Source organism: Podarcis raffonei, chromosome 6 (genome assembly GCF_027172205.1).
Source record: "Podarcis raffonei isolate rPodRaf1 chromosome 6, rPodRaf1.pri, whole genome shotgun sequence".
Taxonomy (NCBI): domain Eukaryota; kingdom Metazoa; phylum Chordata; class Lepidosauria; order Squamata; family Lacertidae; genus Podarcis; species Podarcis raffonei.
This window is the reverse complement of record NC_070607.1, coordinates 70,547,589-70,569,335: the sequence shown is the minus strand read 5'-3', so window position 1 is coordinate 70,569,335 and position 21,747 is coordinate 70,547,589. Positions and strand designations below refer to the sequence as shown.

At 43.6% G+C, this 21,747-nt stretch overlaps 1 protein-coding gene across 1 annotated transcript in view; it reads left to right on the top strand.

Moving 5' to 3' along the window:
• NECAB3 (N-terminal EF-hand calcium binding protein 3) overlaps positions 1 to 10,357 on the top strand; it is an 80,297-nt gene extending 69,940 nt beyond the window's left edge. Inside the window, exons 7-13 of the mRNA XM_053393933.1 lie at positions 1,383 to 1,504; positions 3,459 to 3,538; positions 5,990 to 6,046; positions 7,080 to 7,192; positions 8,777 to 8,854; positions 9,246 to 9,337; positions 9,996 to 10,357. Coding sequence (XP_053249908.1) covers positions 1,383 to 1,504; positions 3,459 to 3,538; positions 5,990 to 6,046; positions 7,080 to 7,192; positions 8,777 to 8,854; positions 9,246 to 9,337; positions 9,996 to 10,024 — 571 coding nt within the window. The 3' untranslated portion in view covers positions 10,025 to 10,357. The remainder of the gene's footprint in view (positions 1 to 1,382; positions 1,505 to 3,458; positions 3,539 to 5,989; positions 6,047 to 7,079; positions 7,193 to 8,776; positions 8,855 to 9,245; positions 9,338 to 9,995) is intronic.
• Positions 10,358 to 21,747: the final 11,390 nt, after the last annotated feature.

Here is a 21,747-nt window from a genome sequence, read left to right as displayed (position 1 = left end):
TCTGCCTTTTATTTCCACTCCCTTGATGTCTGTGGCTGCTCGGATGCGGATTGCTAGGGGTTCCAGAGCCAGGATAAATAAGAAGGGAGACAGTGGGCATCCTTGTTTCGTGCCTCTTTGGATAGCTATAGTATTAGAATCCATATTGTTAGTTCTGCATTTTGCTGAGGCTTGGGAGTATATTTGTTTGAGGATTTGTAGGAAGTTGGGGCCAAATTTCATGTTAGTTAGTACTGCTGATATGTATTTCCACTCCAAGCAATCAAAGGCTTTGAGGATGTCTAGGGACATAATTGTCAATGGGAGTTTGGTTGCCTTTCTGTGTTCGATCAGGTTCAGTAGTTTCCTGATGGGGTCTGTTATACTGCGGCCAGGGACAAACCCAGTCTGGTCTGGGGCTATTAACTTGTGTAGGAAGATTTTTAGGCGGTTGGCCAAGATTGATGTGAATATCTTGTAGTCTTGGTTTATTAATGAGATTGGGCAGTATGATTCTACTTTGAGGCTATCTTTTAGTGGTTTTAGTCCCCACCATTTCTGGGAGCAGTTCCTGCATTTCTTGCCTGGTTGAATGCTGCAGTGATGTTCTGGAAGTCAGAGGAGCTGTCACATAGACATTCAGTTGCAGAGACAGGAATAATACGTAATTGCCACCAGGGAGAAGCAACCCACAGGAACTGAGAGGAACCAATATTTCATTCTTATTAGATCTGATCTCCCAAAGCGGATACCACTTTTCGTATCCTTGAAGTTTTCAGAATTACTAGTAAATAATACAATGCTTTAGAAAAAGCCCCTACAGATTTTAGACCAAGAGTGTGCTTAGGGTATGTCTCCTTTGTGCTCCTGCCATGAAGAATGAGGGGCCTTGTGTGCAGAAACTCACACAGCAGAAGTGACTCTTAGGCATGCATTGCTGGCTATGATTCTCTTTAGAACTCATATAACCCCTGTTTTAAAACAGCTGCTTTGGGTGACAGTTCAATTCCAGGCTCAGTTTAAGGTGTTGATACTATGTTTAAACCCCTAAATGACTTAAGCCCCTAATATCTGAAAGACTACCTCTTTCCCTACAGTCCCCCCTGGGTATTAAGAACAGCAGAGGAGGCCCTATTAGTTCCACCTCCTTTGGAGGGTTTTTTTTTGGGGGGGGGGTGTCCTGGGAGAAGACATTCTCTATGGCAGCTGTGTGTGCCTGCCACCTTCATCACACAGTTTTTGGTGAATGCTGAAGATACATCTCTTTACCCTATCTATAATTTAACTGTTTTTAATATTGAATTTTAAATTGTTGCAACCTGAACTGGGACCTGATGGTGAAGGGCAGGTAATACATTGAAAAAAATAATAAGATTGTCATCATCATATTTTGTGCTTTTCAGGAACGATGTTAGCAAATCAGAAGCTTTTGTTGGTCCACGCACTGCTAAAAGATGTGGCCGTAGAGCTCAGAAGAACATCTGCTTGTCTCCGACAGATCCTTATTCAGGGATGCTCACCACAGGTACTGGCAGGTTCCCCATCCCTCTTGTCAGACTTCACATTGGTATGAGGCTAGCTGCTTCACTGCCAGAAGAAGAGGGGTGGCTTCTGGAAAAAATAGGGTATAAAATGTCTGAATGCAGTAACAAAGTCTTGTACAAATTCCCTGGCCACCGTCAACAATGGCCTGGTGCACACAGCTGTAGACATCACCTGGTTTCTCATCACTTGAGCGTTATTGACATTATTATTATTATTATTATTATTATTATTATTATTATTATTACTATATCCCACCCATCTAGCCACTCTGGGCTGCTTACAGCACATATAAAAACATAGTAAAACATGTTTACATGTTTACTCCCATGTAGAGTGCTCACATCTAGCAGCAGAGCAGGACCATGCTTCTAGTTGCACCCCCTCCCCACCCCACCGTTGCATCATCTTCCTACCACCAGACCTTCAGCATCTTGAGCACAGAGGTCTCACGCATGTAATAGAGGCCCCTGATGCAAATGAAACATTTGACCACTCATGCATAAGGACTCCATGCATCCAGAACAGGACTTGAAGCACAGCCCCACTCCTGTTGCTACATGTTAGTGTCCTCCATGTGAACAAACACATGAACAGGGCCTTGATTACTCAGTGACCTGGCGACTTGGTGTGCGCTGTGTTTCGAAAAAAGCATGGTCATGAAAGGTTATATGGAAATTCTAGGTACAGAGTTTGATACATGGGGGCTTATTCATGCAGGTCGCCATTTGATGCTGAAGTCAGCATGCGAGGGACACGAATTATTTATTTACCTATTTTAATAATTTATACAGCACTTTCTAAGTGGTGTACACAAGGGATACAAGAGGTACACCAAAAGGTAGGCACACTTAATGCCTTCATAAGAAGAAACACTGGGCCTTTCTTTCTAATGAATTGCTGCAAATCAGGGCCTAAGTAGACCTTAGACTGTACTACAGCACTAAGATCAGAGATAAACCTCTGTTGCTGTCTTTAGCTATCCTTTTACAGGCAGAGGAGAATCTCCGATCTTAGTGCTAATCTCCACAGCACTAGGACTGGAGACAAGCCCCCTGCTTGCTCTTTGATAATAAAAAGCAGCAACGATAATGGCTTATCTCTAACCTTAGCACTGTGCAGTCAGGTGACTGACAGGTAGGTGGCCACACCCACTTATCAAAATAGCCCACGAGGCCAGGCTACTTCTAGGTCAGGCCTTCCAGCCTGATCCTTTTCCCCACCCCACCCTACAAGGAACTGTCTCCAGCCCACATCTCCCAAGTAACGTCAAGTAAAAGAAACACCTGACGTGATATCATCACTTTCTGCATTCTCCACCCTTTCAAGGGTTGGGGAATGCTGGGTGTGACAATGTCACACCATGCAAGTGGCAACCACTCAGTCCATGTAACATCTACTTAGGCCCTGAGGCATTGTTCCAACAACAAGCCTGGAAGTAGCTTGAAAGCCCATTTCTGATCTGTGAGCCAACACAGGCCAGGCCTCTCCCATGTTACATTTTTCACCACAACACCAGCAGTGTAAGAAAGTACATTCACAAAAGTGATCGTAGCTATTTTCCAGGCAGAGGTACTGTCTGTGTTGCAGCATAGAGCACATTATTCTTTAAACATTTGCAACCACAAGGAAATCATTATGGGGAGGGAGGGAGAGAGAGAGAGAGAGAGAGAGAGAGAGAGAGAGAGAGAGAGAGGGAGAGAGAGAGAATGGAATATTGCCTTCCTTTGTGGGCTGGAGTGGGCAATGCCACAGGGTCAAGGAGGAATAACAAGCAAATAGACCAGCCTTATTTGTGCTAAAATAAAGGAGTGAAGGTTTGCCATGCCATCCATCTGCCGACACTACAGAAGTACTCCCTATCCGCTGAACTACAGGCAGGAGGAGACTTTGCATGATTTCAGCTCCTTCTTCTCCCTTTTCCCCATTGCATCCAGGTGTTTGTGTGGAAACTGACAGCCAGTGGACAGCTGAGATCGACAAACTACAGCAGCTTATTGACAAACTGGAATGTAAGGTGGGCCAAAAGATGGAACTGCTAGTAATAATACATGATGGAGATTCTGTGTAGGACAGAGATGCATTTTCCCAAGATCCTGGCTGCTTCTCAGGGCATTTGGATCTGGTCCAAAATACAACTTAGTTCGCTTTAATATCATCTCCTGTTGGGGCAGTCCAGGTTTTCCCTAGACATAGCTGACTGAATTCTCCATCCTTTGACCAGAGAATCTTTGAGCATAAAACCCTATAATCAGGCATCACTTTCCCAGCCTCTCAAAGTCAACTTGCCTACTGACAAGGGTTTGGAAGATTTGATTTATTTTTATCCATTAGGCCCCACCTTTGTACCTTTTCTTAGTAGATTATGCTTTAAACCCATCTTTAAGCCAGTTTTAAACTGTCAGTTTTAAACTGCCACAATTACCAGTCAAGGGACCCTAAGATATGTAATTATAGTAAGGCGGGGGGGGGGGGGAGTACAGAAGCCAAGTGTCAATAGAAATATTGCAACCTTTCTTTTAAGGTTTATTACATTAACCAAAGCAACCGATACTAACCAACCAAGTCTGAAAGGCTTATATATGGTGGGCCCCATTTTGTGACTCTGATGTGTTTCAAATATATGTACATGCATTGCCTGCCTAATACATTATGAGTTGGAGATCCAGACATTGCTCCTGCTGGTAGAAGAGGGTAGGTGACTCCTGGCCACCCCTCTGTATCCCACAGCACCACCTCCCACACTGTTTCAGAGGGTTGGGTGACCCCTGGAGGACTGAGTGACTTGGCAAATGTTGCCTCCCTCCACCTCCTAGCAAAATCCCTCCATTGCACCCCAGCTGAAAGGAGCCTTTCTGTCTGTGGAAGGTGTAGTCTGGATCCAACCCAGAGTCTGTTCAATGTACAGCATCATATATATTTCAAAACAAAGTGGCAGTAAAATCCTAAATAAAGTTCTGTCCTTAAACAAAATGGTTTTCTTGTGCCCTTTCCGGGATATTACCAGGGCGAAGACAAAGGAATAAAAGTTTTTATAGAATTGCTTATGGTGCCAGGAGTCCTTTGTCTCCAGTCATGTATAAAGAATGCTTTATACTTCAGAGGGAGGTGACGCATTCTCACAGCTTATATTAAGGTCCATATTCTTTCTGCTGAAATTGAACCTAGCCAAAACCCTAGAATGAAACAGAGAACTAAGGAGCATCTCTAGAGGGTGTTTACTGTGAAATATTCCAGTACAGTAGCTGTGTTAGCCTGTTGCAAAAGGAAAAAAGAGGGGGGAAGGGGAAAGAAGGCCTTGTGGTATCTTAAAGACTAACAAATTCATTATGGCATAAGCTCAGTGAAGTCAACCGTTGTCCACAAAAGCTTATGCCACACAATACATAAATGCATATATTAACACGTCAGAAAATTTTGTTCTTTCCACTTTCCAATCTTTCTGGGGAAGGACCATATCTTAGTAGCAGAACATCTGCTTTGCATGCAGAAGGTGCCAGGTACAATCCCCAGCATCCACAGGTATGGCTGGGAATGTCTCCAGCCTGAAATCCCAGACAGCTGCTGCCAGTCAGTGTATACTCAGTGCATACTGAGTGAGATGGGCCAGTGATCTGACTCAGTATAAGGCAGGCTTCCTAGGCTCCTATGACATAGGTTCCTATATACCATTTGACTCACTTCCTCGGGTTTTTTACTGTTCCGCCTATGAAAGAAGATGGGACTTCTGCTGATGAGATAATGAAATATCCTCCTCATTACCTTGGAGCTGATTCATATATGCAGGCTCATCATTTGCAGCTGAAAATGTGAACTGCCTCTGTTGAAAATCATTGTGTCCGGAGATAGGAGAGTTCTGCCTATGGTGTGTGGTCTCTTAAGCGTGTTCCATACGTATGAAATACCATCTGATGTTACCCTGATTCCTACACATTACACTCACCCATAACACATTCTGTGAGACATCAAATAACCAACTGCTAAAACTCCCACTGGTTTATGTCTGGATACCAATAAAAATGGCTGGTTTTGCTTCTGGGAAGAGCTCAAAAGCACAAAGGCTAGACCCTAAAGGGAGTGGGGTTCCAATTCTTCTCATATATATTGCATCAGGCCAACTTACCAGGTTTTTTGCTCTGACATACTTCTATGCAGTGCTTTTTTCTTTTAAAAAAATGTTTAGGGGTACTCTCATTTTGACTCAAGAAAATAACCATTTTATAGTCAAATCGGAAAAAAATAAATACAGTAATTGGACAAAAGTACAAAGATTCACAAAATGTTTAGGGGTATGCGTATCCCTGAGTACCCCCAGAAAGAAAGCACTACTTCTATGGCAGCCAAGTCGTGGTTTGTAGCAACTGTGAATGCTGGCAAAAAAAAGGCAGTCATTAAGTCAATTATACATTTCACACTTTCACATTCATTGTTCTCCTTTTGCAATAATTGTGCATTTCTGTCTACTCAGAGTCCAAGGCTGGAACCTCTGAAAGATGATGTGGTCTGCAAAGAAAGAGATTCTTCTGTAAGTTTAATTGTGACCGCTCCGTTTATTTGATAATCAAAATGAGCAAATCCCTCAGCCAATGTGCTTGGGATACTATTAATATACTGGTGGATACAAAAGAAGATGATTTAATGACCAGATGGAGTAAAGGACAGGGCTCCTATGCCTTTGAGAGCTGCATAGAGGAAGGGATTTTAGAAAGAGCAGCTTTTTATATCACAGGGCTACAAGGGTGAGAAAAGTTGCCTCCACCAGATCTTTCTCTTCTGCCCAGGGCTGTCAGTGGTGTTGCAGTCTAGTTCTCTAGTACTTGTGATCACTCAGCAAGGGAAGCTGCTAGTTCCAGCTTGTGATGACATATTTATATGGCAGCCTCTGCAGAAGTTTGATCAAAACTGACATTTCTAAAGCTGTCAACCTTTGAGAAAATATGTGCCATTACAAAAGGGGACTCCAGACTGTATTTTGCTGGAAGGACTCAAGCACATTCCAGGAAATGTAGGTTGGCACAATTACAGTGGATTAAAGCATTCTGTTGCTTCAGTACAACAAATTCACTTTAAGAAATAAATAAATGGGCTTTTTGCCTTTAGGATAGCGATGGTGAAATGCATTGGAAAGCATGGGAATGAACAAATGAGTAATGGGGAGACACCTAAATGCCCCACAAACACATCAGGATGGATGCAGGGTGAATACTCATTGTACTATAACCTCTCTGCAACCAAACCAGAACAAATGTGTAATAAAGACCAAAAACGATTCAGCCTCCATGTAAGTTGCATGCAAATCAGGATGAATGCTCAATAAATGGGTTGTCTGGAGGAACCCAACAAAAATTGCAGTCACTGGCTTCTTCTATAAAGTTGCCAAATCAATATAAGTGGGTGTTGCAGAACCTGTTTGGGTGTGTGTGTTTCTAAGTGGAATGCAGTCCTTAGATACAAAGGGCTGCCTTTGATCATAGGGATATTGCATGTAGCATACTGGAACTGGGTCTATCACCCCTCACCATCTCTCTTCCCCCTCCTGCCTCTGCCACTTTCTGCAGCACATCCTGGTGGCACAGAGACAGATCTCAGTGGCAGACAATGGATTAGAGGCGTTCCGCCAAGCTCTCCAATCCTACACAGAAATCACAGCCGGACAGAGCAGCTGCCTACAGTAAGTCTTCCAGAGTTTGACTTTCATAGGCTGTTTGGATGAGAAATGTTGTTAAGAACAGCAATTGTGGCTTTTGTCGAACTCTCCATCTTCAGGCTATTAATTTTAACTCACTCTCCCAAACAGCTTAGTGGTATTATTTAGAACAAAGATACAGGGTTGCTTTAGAGTTATTCCTGAAAAAAATATATCTATGAACTAAATTGCCCACCTAACATCCCCCATAAAGTAGATGAATGCTGCACTACAAGATACAGACTCATTACAGGGAAATATTATTACTCTTTTTCTGTACAGATGGCAAAACAAACAGAAGCACAGAAAGAAAATTGCACACTCAGATGATTGTGAATGCAGACTCTCCCCCCTTTCCTAGTTCTGTAATTATTTTTGCTGTTGGAAAATGCATTAAGTAATTGGAAATGTATTAGTAACTGCCTGTATTTTACTTCCAAATACTGGGGGAAAACAAAAGCATTCATCATTGAAACAGTGGGAAAGGAAGAGTCAGCAGATTAAGTTACTGAATTAATGAACATACAGTAATAATAATAAAAAAAACTTTGGGAAGGTATTAGCATTAATCAATTATCTTCGTGGGAAAGTTGGCACAATTTCATTGTTTGCTGGAATTGGCTGTGTGGTGGCAGTTCTTCAAGGCAGGATATGGTCTGAAGGAGCATGAGACTATGACCTTGCTGGGTCTTAAACTATAGGAGAACCAAAACACAGCCATTTTTCAGAAGTTACATTTATACAAAATTTTCTCTGTAGTTCTCCAACCAAATAATGTCTGGAGAAATGCATATATTTGGGGGAAAGCATGCATAGAAATGAATATGTTAGTGAAAATAACAGGTAGTTGCTAGGAAAAATGTGTACATTAGCCAAAACTGCACACACAAAAATGTTTATTAGGAGGAAGGCACACCTAAAATGCTGAAGCATTTTAATGAGGATATTCAAAAAATGAAATTTGCAAAAAGCTGCAGAAATGTGGATAACCGAATCTAAGATTGGAAAAATGAGAAACTGGGAGATCTGAAATCAACAAATCCTTTGATCCCCAATCACCAGCATCCTCCAAAACATTAAACCAATTTATGTGTGCCATAACCTCATCACAGTCACCCACCCACATTCCACATTCTTGGTAGCTCCCAATGTTTGGAAGGAAACTTGACACAGGGCTACTATTTTTGACAGCAAGTATAACACCCAGTTCCACTCAGAAGTGGTTCTGTGAACAGGTCCTATTTAGTAGAGTTTGAGGCTAGTATCAATTCTTGTGAGTGAAGAATATCGGCATGTCCAGCAATTTCATTAAAGTCAAGGTGACGTGGAAGGTCACAGCATCAGATAAAAAATTCAATGTCTGCTAGTCTGCCGAATGCAGGCTGTGCAAAAAATGGGGCTGTCACAACACGCCAAATGATCCTTTGAATAGCACTGGCAGTTCTTAAACATCCTTGTGAAGATGGTTCAAGAGCTAGGCTGGCTGTGAATCCTGGGGTCAGAGACTATACACTGTCTGACATGTAGCGATAACATTTTTCCCTCATGGCCTGTCTTCTTTTCCTGTAGTGTGTCTGCCCACAAACTGTCGAGCGATGCCTGCTTCATCCTCTATGAGTTTTGGCAAGATGTGGCTTCATGGAGAAGGTTGGTGGCTCCTGACAATTCATGCAGTATTTGTGGGGAGACGGAATGGCGGGGGGAGGCCTCAAAGCGGATGTCCAGTTAGCATGGGCCAGTACTCAGGGATGATGGGAGTTGTAGTTCAGCAACATCTGAAAGGCACCACATTGGCTACTCCTAATCTCAGAAGTCACCCATAGAAGAAGAGGTTCCATAAGACTTGCCTCTTGTTACCACCTGATATAGATATAGCTATAGATATAGCTATAGATATAGCTATAGATATAGATATAGATATAGATATAGATATAGATATAGATATAGATATAGATATAGATATAGATATAGATATAGATGATATAGATATAGATATAGATATATAGATACCGTCCCAACTCTCCCCATTTCTTTGCAGCCACCTGCAATCAAACTACAGTAAGAAGTTTCAGCGTGCCATCATTGACTTATTGGACTCTCCAGAACTTTTGACCACCATGCTCTTTCCAGGTTGAGTACTGATCGATGTAGATTTGCAATTTTGCTTCCAATTTTGCTTTTATTGCTTTTTTTTTTTTAAGTGCATCAGACCTAGAGATGAGAAGGCCTGGAAAAAACTGGAAAAATGGGGAGGGGACCAGTTTTCCCCCTTTTCCTCCAAACTTAAAAAACGGCTTTGGAAAAGGGAGAAAAACTGGTTATTTCCCCAATTTTTCCGGGGTTTTTTTTCCAGGCCTTCCCATCTCTAATCAGACCTCTTAACATTACATCAGAATCAGGTCACATAGTGTGTCTCGATTCTGATCTAAATTTTATTTGGCATTTCAGAGCTGTGTTCCATACTTCATGTTCCTTAGAATAAGTTGTAGCTATTCTTGCAAAAGAAATACTTAAAAATTATTAGACTAAATTGTAGCCCAGTCTGTCCATTTGAGCAGGGCTGGTCCAAGCCAATTTGGCACCATAATAGTGCCTTGCCCTCTGCACCAGGGAAGAAGGGGTGGGGGGAGATCTATATCAGGAACAAATGAGGATGGGAAAGAAAGATGGACATCGGGTTCTCCTGCCCCAGTGGACCCTGCTGCCTAAGGTGGTCACCTCACCATGCCTCATGGGTGGGCCGCTCCTGCATTTGAGTTTTGTGAACCCCTTGTTTTTGTTTCCTCAGCTTGCTGGTGGATCATGAACAATAACTGATCTCCCCATGGCATTCCCTCAAGGCAGCCAGCATGTGGATGGAGCAAGCATTCTCTTCGAAAGACAGCCTTCCTTCCAGGGTTGTCCTCCCACCCTCTTCAGTGTTGCTTTTCTCATCTATCTTAATGTGGAATGCTTTTACCTTCTTTCCTTCTGCAGCTTTGGGAATGGGGCAGCACTTTGGAATGCACCCTGCAATCCTTCCTGAACATCGTCTTCCTGCCACCTCCTACCATTTTGACATTAGGAGTTTCACCCAGAATAATGCCATAGCCTTGCTAGCCTCTTTGACGATAAGAACAGCCTATTATTTTGGATTGTTGGTGCTACAACATCCGGCATAGCATGATGTACCTCCACTGTCGGAGGCAGCACGGCTATGAATTCCAGGTGCTGGGAATGACAGGTAGGAAGAGTGCTGTTGCGCTCAGGTCCTACTTGTGGGGCTTCCCATAGGCATCTGCCTTTGGCCCAATCTAGCACGCTCTTCCTGCATTCTTAGGATGGTGCCACAAAGGGAGCACAATTCATACAGATTGTTGTGGAGATGTGAGACCATAACTCTGAGGTGCAAGGCCAATATTGGAGCTGTATATTGTCATCCCACAAAGCTTTGGGGATAAATTAATGAGAAGACAGAACGATTTTTAGGTCAGCTGTAACCAGCTCTTTCCTCCTCTGTGCCTGAGGTCATTGCAGAGTGCTTAGGAAACTTTGATCAAGGAGGGTAAAATAAGAAGATTCTCCAGTAAGGATCAATGTTTTGCATTAGGGGCTGTGTGCATTTTGTGATCCTGCAGAAGTGAAACAACAACAACAACAACAACAACAACAACAACAACAACAACAACAACAACAACAACACATACATACATACATACATACATACATACATACATACATACTTACTTAAAGCCCGGTCTGACCTTTGAGAAGTAGGTGTCATATCTGCAATTTTCAGTTCAAGTTAAATGGCAGCCCCTGACCTTTTCCAAATCTGCCTTACTTGTTAATGCGATCTTTCTGAGCATCACTTCCTCAATTTATTGATGCATTTATAGTACCTTTGACAGTGTGTTCCTTACTAACAAGCTTAAAGAAAGGTGGTCCAGCTCCTAGTGCTAAAGTAGGAATGTCTGAGAGGCAAATAGGTCATAACTGGCATCAGAGCCAGAACAGACATGTTTTGTCACCTATGGTATCACAGTACCATGAGTAGCTGACAGAGGAAATTTTGCTCTCTTGTGTTCTTTGTTTCAAGATAGACATTTTGCTCAGAATCTCACCAATATACATGCAGCAAAGGAGTATGACCAGTGCTTTTTTTCTAGAAAAAAATGGTGCCAGAACTCACCATGAACTCCTCCTTTGTTCTCCTAAAATGGCAATGGCACCCACCTGAGAGGTGCCAGAACCGAGTTCCAGTGAGTTCCAGCTGAAAAAGCCCTGAGTATGACTTAGGCAGCTGTGATCCTACAAGCACTTATTCGAGAGAAAGTCCCATTGAACTCCAAAGCGGGTGGCGCTGTGGATTAAACCACAGAGCCTAGGACTTGCCGATCAGAAGGTCAGCAGTTTGAATCTCCACAACAGGGTGGGGCAAGTAGATAAATAGGTACCGCTCTGGTGGGAAGGTAAACGGCATTTCCGTACACTGCTCTGGTCCACCAGAAGTGGCTTAGTCATGCTGGCCACATGACCCGGAAGCTGTACGCCGGCTCCCTTGGCCAGTAAAGCGAGATGAGCGCTGCAACCCCAGAGTCGGTCACGACTGGACCTATGGTCAGGGGTCTCTTTACCTATACATGAATAGAATTGCACTGTAATCTTATGCATACTTTCCTTGGAGAAAGCCCCAGTGGGGTTTCAGTAAACATGTTGAATTGAACTCTTAATCTTAAAAAGGGATATCCACTGGGGTGCCCTCCAGATGTTGTGAACTACAACTCCCATTAGCCCCAGCTAGCATGGCCAATGGTCAGGGATGATGGGAGTTGTAGTCCCCAGCATTGAGGGGGGGAGACCCACCAGATTGGCTATCCCTGATCTAAAACTAGCCTCAACTACCTTTTTGGCTTTGAGAATACTCGCAAAGAAACAATAGGAATATAGATGAGCATCACCAACAGAATTTTAATTATCCTCCTAAAAATAAAAAACTTAGTGAAAACAGTGTCTCTTGGTGGGTGGGTGTGTTAATTTTATGTATTTACTGAATTTCAAGATTGCTCTTCTTTATCCATAGCAATCACAAGGCCATTTCCCACCAATTTCTCCAACAATCTTAACACACATGGTCAATAATAAAAGCACATTTTCATCTCAAAACACAGCAGTGTAGAGTAATAACCCAGGGTTTTGAACAACTAAATTATCCTCCATCAACAGAGTCCTATATAAAACACTCAATACTGTCCTTTCACATTGATTTTTTGGGTGGCTTGCAAGACTGCAAATAATATAAAACATAACAAAAAAGAGAAGAAAAACAACATCATAACGCAACAATTAAAAGCATCATAGGACCAGCTCAGTTTTTAAAAAAGCTGGCATTTGAAACATGGTCCTGAAATGTCTGTCTTTCACACATCATCTTATTAAAATCTGCAAAGAAAAACAAAGCGTCAGGGCTGAAGAGTTAAACACTCCCCTCCATCCTCTCTATTTCTTCTCTGCTTCAAAGTACTTTGCAAAGGTGAAGGGGAAGCTCAAATGGGTGTGACGTATGGCTGTACCGTGATGTGTGGTTTGTCCCTAAGCAGTGGTGCATTGATGGTGGCTGCTGCCCCTGGGCAGAAGAGATTTGCTCCACCCATTCAATAATAAATCCTACATGTCTACTCAGAAGTAATTCCTGCTAGATGGAATGAGGTTTGCTCTCATGTAAAAGGTAAAGGTAAAGGGACCCCTGACAATTAAGTCCAGTCACAGGTAAGTGGGGCTAAAACTGTGTTGAATCTTGAATAGGATCAATCTGGGCTGGCTTCCTCCTCCACGCAGCTTTGGTGGCAGGAGAGAAAAGCAGACTGCCTGATAAACACAATAACCCTCTTCTCTCTCTCTCTCTCTCTCTCTCTCTCTCTCTCTCTCTCTCACTCACACACACACACACACAAACACACACACACACCTCCCCCCACCAACTCAACGGTGTTGCAGCTTGGATGAAAATAATCTACTGGAGTTTCAAAGCAAATTTTCAAAGCATTTGGACTTGGGGAAAGCGAGCGTGTAACTTGCTTTATTTTATTTTGGGGGAACCTCATGAACAGGAGACAAACTTTCTAGAAGGCACAGGTGTGGGTGTGTGCAGGGAAGTGAAACTATGGGTCATGTTGCAGTCAAAGATAATCAACTTTAAAGCCCTATTGAAATGAATGGCATGTGAAAAATGCTTAATTTTGGCTGGATCATGTCCTGTGATTTATGCCATGGGGCAGAGATAACTGAAACTGCAGTCTATTCAGCAGAGTGGACATCAAAGAGGGAGGGAAATAATCAGAGGGAGGCTAGATGCAGAGGCTAGAAATTTATTTTCTTTGATGGGGCTGCTCCTTCATGCTGCTCCATGCTATTCTCTAGGTCAGGGGTCAGCAAACTTTTTCAGCAGGGGGCTGGTCCACTGTCCCTCAGACCTTGTGGGGGGCCGGACTATATTTTGAAGGGGGGAAATGAACGAATTCCTATGCCCCACAAATAACCCAGAGATGCATTTTAAATGAAAGAACACATTCTACTCATGTAAGAACACACTGATTCCCGGACCGTCCACGGGCCGGATTGAGAAGGCGATTGGGCCAGATCCAGCCCCTGGGCCTTAGTTTGTGTACCCATGCTCTAGGTCTTACTTCTAAGTAGACATGCAAATGATCTGGTTACTCTCTTACAATCTGCAGTATGTGGCGAATAATTGTGACCTACTTTACCAGGGTGCTGTAAAAAGGTAAGAGACTGAGATGAAGTGTGTGGAGCATTAGAAATGATAATGTAAACATAGAAAGCATCACCTTCCTAGAGAAGAGAAACAAAGTCTGATCTGTCAGCTCAAAAGCATGGGGGAAAGGAGAAAGGCCACGCCTGCTGCTGCTGCCATGTACAAGCATCCTCCAGCACATTGTACTTGGTGGGGCAGCACTATAGGATCTCATCTCTCAAATGAAAGCAAATAAGCTCACATGTGCAGTGGCTGCTCAGCATAAAATATCCCAACATGGAATGAATCTCAGGTAATTTATGTCACCCAGTCAGTGCATGCAAGCTGAATTGCAATTGCTCCTATTCAGGAGCCTGTGGTGCATATCTTCCCATGAATCCCAAACTGACTAGCCTAGGAGCAGGGTGGTCTGCCAGACAATGATGCAAACAAACATGGCCTCCTCAAATTTGCCGCCCGGTGCAACTGCCTGGTTTCCCCTCCTGCAAATACCGGTACATCTCTGTCCCTAAGGGAAAAAATGATTCACAGAAAGCCCTCCTGCTTGTCTCTTGTGGTCCTAGATGGCAGACCACTGCCAACAGGCAGCTCAGCAAAATTTATTCTGCTATGAATAAACTGAACCTGAAACAAAAGCAACAACAACAAAGAAGAACAGAAAATTGCACGCTTTTCAAATCAAGACATTGATTTCTCTGAAGTGGCACTTTGCCATCTGTAGCGCATTCTATGTTCTGTGAATATTTTTTTCCAGTAAAATAAGGAGTCGTTTTCAAAACGAGAAAGGGAGAGAGAGAAGCAGCTTCATTTATTTTACTAATGCCTGGTTATTTAGTATTCCTTTTGTGTATATTCAAGGCTCTGCCTGTATTTAGTAACTGACACATGGCTGTGTTATCCAGTTTTCCTTATCTCTTAATAAACAATTCCACACTCCTGGACTGGATTGGTTGAGTTTTAAGTCTGCCTCCTCTGATGAATTCTCCTAAATGTATTTGGGTGAATAACCAAAGCTCCCTGATGGAACTCTTCAGAATAAGGCCACTCAGAAACACTTATTCTCTTATAAATAAAGTGAACCTTAACATGCATACAAAAACCTGAAAAAACCAAGGGAAAGCATAAAATAGTGAGCTTGGGGGGGGGGGCGGAACCAAGGCATTGATTTCTCTGAAGTGGCACTTTGATGCTTTGCCATCTGTATTTTCTCTATAAATGTACAGTAGTGCCTTTGCATTCAATGATTTTTTAAAAATATATATACATATTTTTAGCAGGTTCATTTTGAAATGTCTTGTTTATTTGAACATTTAGGGGGAAAGAACACAGGGTAGTCTTCTTTAGTAGTGGAATATGAAGGAAGGCTTTGGTAACTACAGAAGCTGGGTATTCAGTACAGGATAAGAAACTAATCCTTAGATGATATGATGGGATACTTCAATGGATTGTGAGGGCATTGCTTGTGGGTTGCCTGGGTGCCAGTAATGGATGTGAAAGATTACAGGGGCAGGTGTCAGTGGATCTTCAACGACACCCAGACATATTTCATTATCAGCTCTAGTAAGCTAAACATCTGAGAACTCTAATGGTGGTGCTTTCACGAGGTGTCAACATTACTAATGGCTACTATTGATTCTTGCTCTCTCATAGCAGAATTAGCACATCAGCGATTGCGTCAAGCCCATTAAAACTTGGTTAGATTTACATCTGCCACCACCCACCTTTAAACAAATGTTCCCCACAAAAATACTTAGGCTGGACTAAATCACAGGCAGCTAGCTTTGCAAACAAGTGAATATTTTACTCACAGCGTTACAGCAAACATCTATTGGCAGTAAAATGAAGATGAAGAAGGTTGCAAACAACTTTTTAAAAGAAAATAATTTGGCTTCTTTACAAAAACCAATCTCACAATCTTCAGGTTAGCAAAGATGCAGGTTTTAAAATGTCATTTTAGAGAGATTCAGTTCACCTGCAGGGAGCCATGGCCACATGATTCCTTCTTCATTTGTTCCAGGAAGAACGAAGAGGGGGAAACTGAGAGGACGGGGAGCAGAGGCTGCTGAGAGCCTGCTAAACCTCACCTACTCATGTAGCTAGAGCTTAGGGCTCAAGTTGACCTTTTCACGCATGCAAGTGTGAGTCAATAACTGTATATTACAACTTGGCCTCCTCCTAGGATTGTGTGTTCCCCTCTTCCTCTGTATGGCCAGGAGGAGGAGTTCAAAAGCTTCTGCTTCCACACTGAACTCTGGTTAACATTAATTATGGTTAGTTTAAGCAAGTTGCTTTCCGAAACCACAGTCTGAAGCTGGTTTATGTGGGAGAGCACCTGCTTTGTGTGTGGAAAGTGCTGGGTTCAGTCTCTCCAGCATCTCTAAGTAGGACTGGGAGGTAAAGTAAAGGTAAAGGGACCCCTGACCATTAGGTCCAGTCGTGACCGACTCTGGGGTTGCGGCGCTCATCTCGCTTTATTGGCCGAGGGAGCCGGCGTACAGCTTCCAGGTCATGTGTCCAGCATCACTAAGCCGCTTCTGGCGAACCAGAGCAGCGCACGGAAATGCCATTTACCTTCCCGCTGGAGTGGTACCTATTTATCTACTTGCACTTTGACGTGCTTTCGAACTGCTAGGTTGGCAGGAGCAGGGACCGAGCAACGGGAGCTCACCCCGTTGCGGGGATTCGAATCGCCAACCTTCTGATCAGCAAGTCCTAGGCTCTGTGGTTTAACCCACAGCGCCACCCTGGTCTGAAACTGGCAGTTAGGGCAGAGTCTCCATTCCGCTGAAGCTGCTTGCCTACTCCAGCCCCCATTGCTTAGGATGTATTTGTTTGTGTGCTGTGTATGCTGCATGAGATCATGTGCACACAAGCACGCAGCCATTGGAGGGGTGGCAAACTTTCATTGTTTCCACAATATTGAGCTAGATGGGTCAATGGTCTGGCTCAGTATGAAGCAGCTTCATATGCTCCTAGGTAAACCAGTAGTATGGAGTCTTTGAGCCCAAATATAGCAAAAATATTGCATTAAATATATTTTCAGGCACCTTGGAGTGCTTTTTTATTTGGGGTTTGTAACATAAAGGCACCACCCTCCCTTTTATGCGGGCCTGCATAATTTTGGCATCAGGTGAAGGATGCTTGAAATAGTCTCCATATGGCAGCCTTAATGTTTTGAACAGTTTGCTTGGTGGAACCACCTGTATTTTGTGGACGCTCCACGTGGCACCACTGGCATTTTTAGTCATGGTGGCCAATGGGGTTACTGGAACTCAGGGTGATCCACATGGCAAACTGCTCTACATTTTGCAGCGATCATATGGAACAGTTGCCATGCAGAGACAACTTCACGCAGCCCCACATGACAGCTTTAACTGACTGTCTTTGCTCTGTAATGTCCAGAAACAATTTTATCCACCTGCCTATTACCCTTCAACAACCACTGTCCTCTTGGGGCTCATTTTACAAATCATAACACTAGCCCAAAGAGGTGGCTCTATTGCTTTGTGACTAACTGCACTTTACATGTCCTGTTGTGCTAAAGATATGTGGGGAGAGGCACCTTTAGAGATGGCAGGATTCATATACAGACTACTGAACTTACAAAACTGTGCCCCCTCAATTGGCACTGGAATAGAATACATGGGTTGCCCTTCCCTCACAATATATCAGTTGTTCTACGAATTATCAATGTAGTTGTTTGCAATGGGCCCTCATTTGAGGGCTATCCCCCCCCCCCACCGCGCAAAAGACCTACTATCTGTTTTGTGGTCTAGTCCTAAGATGGGCAGAAAATCAATGGCTGTTACGTTAACATCAATCACCTGTCTTGTTTTACCAGGCTTGTTGCTAACATTTATGCAACCGTTCTTCCTCAGATAAGGTTGATTCTTGAACCTTTAATGTACTGTTCAGGGTCAAGGGAAGGACTGTCCACCAGTCACAGAGTTTTAACACCCGCCACTATTTCTGCAGCACTCCTTTTATCAGTCATAGAAAGGGATCTGGTGGTGGTGGTGTTTTCTTTTGCAAGGGAAATCAAAACAGGCCACATTTCCATTTGTGAAATTGCTGCAACAAGCCCCATCTGCTTTCACAAACTGACAAGAGACCTAAAGATAGAGAGCATCTGTGATTTCTCATAGGTGATTTTATGCAAACAAGACATGCAGAAACTCAGATTTGGTCCATAATTTTGTAAATGCAGCAGGAGTCTCCTGTTCTGCTTCCAATTACTGTCACTTTACACCAGTAAGCAGAATTTCATCCCATCCCCAGGACTCATTTAAGCCACTGCTACAGCTGGACTAACTATTGAGAATTAAGATGCAATCCTAATCTCACTTACATGGGACCAAGCCCTATATAAATCAATGGGACTTACTTTAAACTTTAAAATTTGAACTTTTACACATTTTCTGGTGCATGTCTCCAACCAATGTTTACAGAAATAGATGTATAGAGAAAAGTGTTCATAAAATATGTACATTAGTCAAAACAGCATACAAAACAGATATTTATTATAAGGAATTTGCACTAACATGCTGAAAAGTTTTCATGAGGATTTTTTTGATTAAAAACACTGCAAATTGTTGCAGAAATAGGGATAATTGAATTGATGATTGGGAAAATGAGAAATTAAGAGAACAAAAATCAACAGATCCATCTGCCCTTACTTGAATAGCCATTGTTAAGATTGCAACCTTAGTTACCTTCACTTGTATTTTACAGATGCTGTTTTGAATCATGTAATACTGAATCATAGCTAGATGTGTCTCTCTTGCTTCTTTCTACTCAGTCCTGCTCAACATCCATACTTTCAAGTGTCAATCATGCATGGTTGTACTGACATTTTATTAAATTTGTTATGGGCTAGGTTTTAATGATGGGGTTATGATCTTAAAGCATGTTGACCCAACATGTTGCCTCCCCAAACTGGGATGTGTGTCTTCCCTGCCGTGTTCCTGCACAAGTCAAGTGCCCCCTAAGAGATCACGGTGCCCAAAATGGCCGCCAGCTCTCAGAGGGAAAAACAACGTCCCAATTTTTCTGGGACACTTATGGGGTATGTTAATAATAATCATACTTAGTTTAATTGTGATATTTTTGTAGCCCACTATGGAAATCACCCTAGAAGTATACACAATAAACATGTGAAGACACAGTGGGGTTCAGAAATGTATGGGGAGCCTCCATGGATGCAAAAGGTCCCCTGCTGAAGACAGTCACCTACTAAGAGCCAGTAGGTGACTGAAATAATAGTGGAGGGGGCTGCTCATTCCCACTAACCCACTCTCCATAAAGGTAAAGGTAAAGGGACCCCTGACCATTAGGTCCAGTCGTGGCCGACTCTGGGGTTGCAGCACTCATCTCGCTTTATTGGCCGAGGGAGCCGGCGTACAGCTTCCGGGTCATGTGGCCAGCATGACTAAGCTGCTTCTGGAGAACCAGAGCAGCGCATGGAAACACCATTTACCTTCCTGCCGGAGCAGTACCTATTTATCTACTTGCACTTTGAGGTGCTTTCGAACTTGTAGGTTGGCAGGAGCAGGGACCGAGCAACGGGAGCTCACCCCGTCGCAGGGATTCGAACCGCTGACCTTCTGATCGGCAAGCCCTAGGCCCTGTGGCTTAACCCACAGCGCCACTCGTGTCCCTTTAACCCACTCTCCATACTATGTGTTAAAAAGCAATTGAAAGTAACTCCTGAAAAGGGCCACTGTTGCTCCATCTGACACATCATGAGAGAAAATTGGAGATGGTGTCCAAACTGATTTTTAATAAAGTGTGTCCAAAATTTGTGCTTTCCCACCATTGAGCTATTCCTGATACATATCCTCAAAACCAAAGATTCTCTTAACAAGGTCCCTCGGGACCAGTGGTGGAGCTTCATGCTCCGGCACCAGGGGGCGGGGAGCAGGTGGGGGCGGGGCGCCCAGCGCACCGGGGGGGGCAGCCACGATGGCACCCTGATGGGATCGTGCTGCCGGGGGCGGTGCGCTCCCCCCGCACTCCTCTTCGGGACACAGTTTGAAATCCAGTCTTCTAGAACCTTCCATATTGAACAATGTGACTGTCCACTACATCTGGCATCTGTATTATTTGCTGTTTGTGGGTTTTATATCCCAGACTGATGCACTGCCAAAAAGAGAGGAATTCACCAAGGATTCAGCAGAAGAGGGCATTTATCTGCTTAAAAATTGCATAGGGTGATTTATATGCATAGATGCAAATTGGGAAACAGCTACTCTGAGTTAAATAGAACTACAACACACCAAAGTGGGAAAGACTGTGACTAGGTAACATGTGCCAGCTCAATTTGCTCTTCCGTGTTGTTGATAAGCTTCAAGGCTGCTGTCCTTCCTTTTTGTCGTTCTTTATCTTTAAAATGGACTTAGACAGGACAACCCTTCAAAGTGAGGATACCTCCAGACAGACAGCACTTCAGTTTAGAGGGCTGTCCTCTGTAAAGTCAAACACATGGACACCCTACAGCTTTAGCATTTCTGCTTCCATCCCTGAGAAGGCTCTTGCCTTGTGACTCTTCTGGCACCACACTTGCATAAATCTACACATTCTCCTGGTGTCTTTGAAGCCCAGTTTTCCCCACCACAGAGCAGGAGGGCCAAAGCCAGGTCCTGCCCAGGTGGTCATCACAGCTGGGAGAGTGAGAAATTGAGTCGGAGTCAAGGAAGGCACAATAGCGGGGGAAAGGCCACGGGGTTCCTTCCTGCTGTGTGCCTGACGCTCCTCATCTCTCCAGCAGAACTGCCCTGTTATGTTTGCTGCATAATAGATGAACCAGACTTTCTATCTGGGAGTGGCAGCGAGCAGCCACCATCTCCCCCATCTGTGTAGCAGAAGGGCATCATGTCAACACAGGAACTGTGCGGAAAGGTGCCTGGCATGCTTAATAAGGGAAGAAAGCGACTGTGCTTTGGGCAGCTCAGCATGACTTGCCAGAGGGAGATTAGCAGGACCTTTCAGGAGCACAATGGTCAGGGTCAGGTATAACAGCACTCCGGGTTAAGAGCTGTTGACCACAGGAGAAAACCTGCATTTGGTTGGATGCAATCACAGAAGTGAAGGGAGAGGCATGAGGGATGTAGTGGCTGTGGAAACAAGACTTGCAGGAAGAGGCTGGAGGAGCCTTGGTCCTACCACAATCTGTATAGATCAGGGGTAGTCAACCTTTTTATACCTACCGCCCACTAATGCATCTTTCTTGGTGGTAAAATTTCCTTACCGCCCACCAGTGCTCAATGGAAGGAGGATTCAGCTTGTGCTGTAGAACCCCTTACCGCCCACCTAGAATCCACTAGTAGGTGGCAGGGACCAGGTTGACAACCCCTTGTAAAGATGGAAAGGAGGACTATGGACAGAACTTATTTCCAAATTCAAGCTTCCAACCACAGTGAACAATTCCAATAAACACTACCTTTAAATATTATGCAGCTTTACTGGCTACTGGGAAGTTGTTCCTTTAATGAGCGGAGCCCAAAGTGTATTTCTGAGTACTGCCAATTCCTATTGCATCATTTTGGGTTAATGACCTTTTTTGTACACTGCCCACCTGGCTTTTTTAAAAGGTACCATAAAAAGCCTCTAGTAGAAGATGAGGCAGGGAACTAACTATATCATGTGTCAGGGTATGACTTCTGTACTGCAGGGTGTTGGATTGGATTGAACCCATTGGGTTCCTCCCAACTCTACAATTCTATTATTCTTGTATATTGGTGTCCCTCCTACCAAGAGATGAAGACACACTTAGAGGGTCATGTGAGCTCTT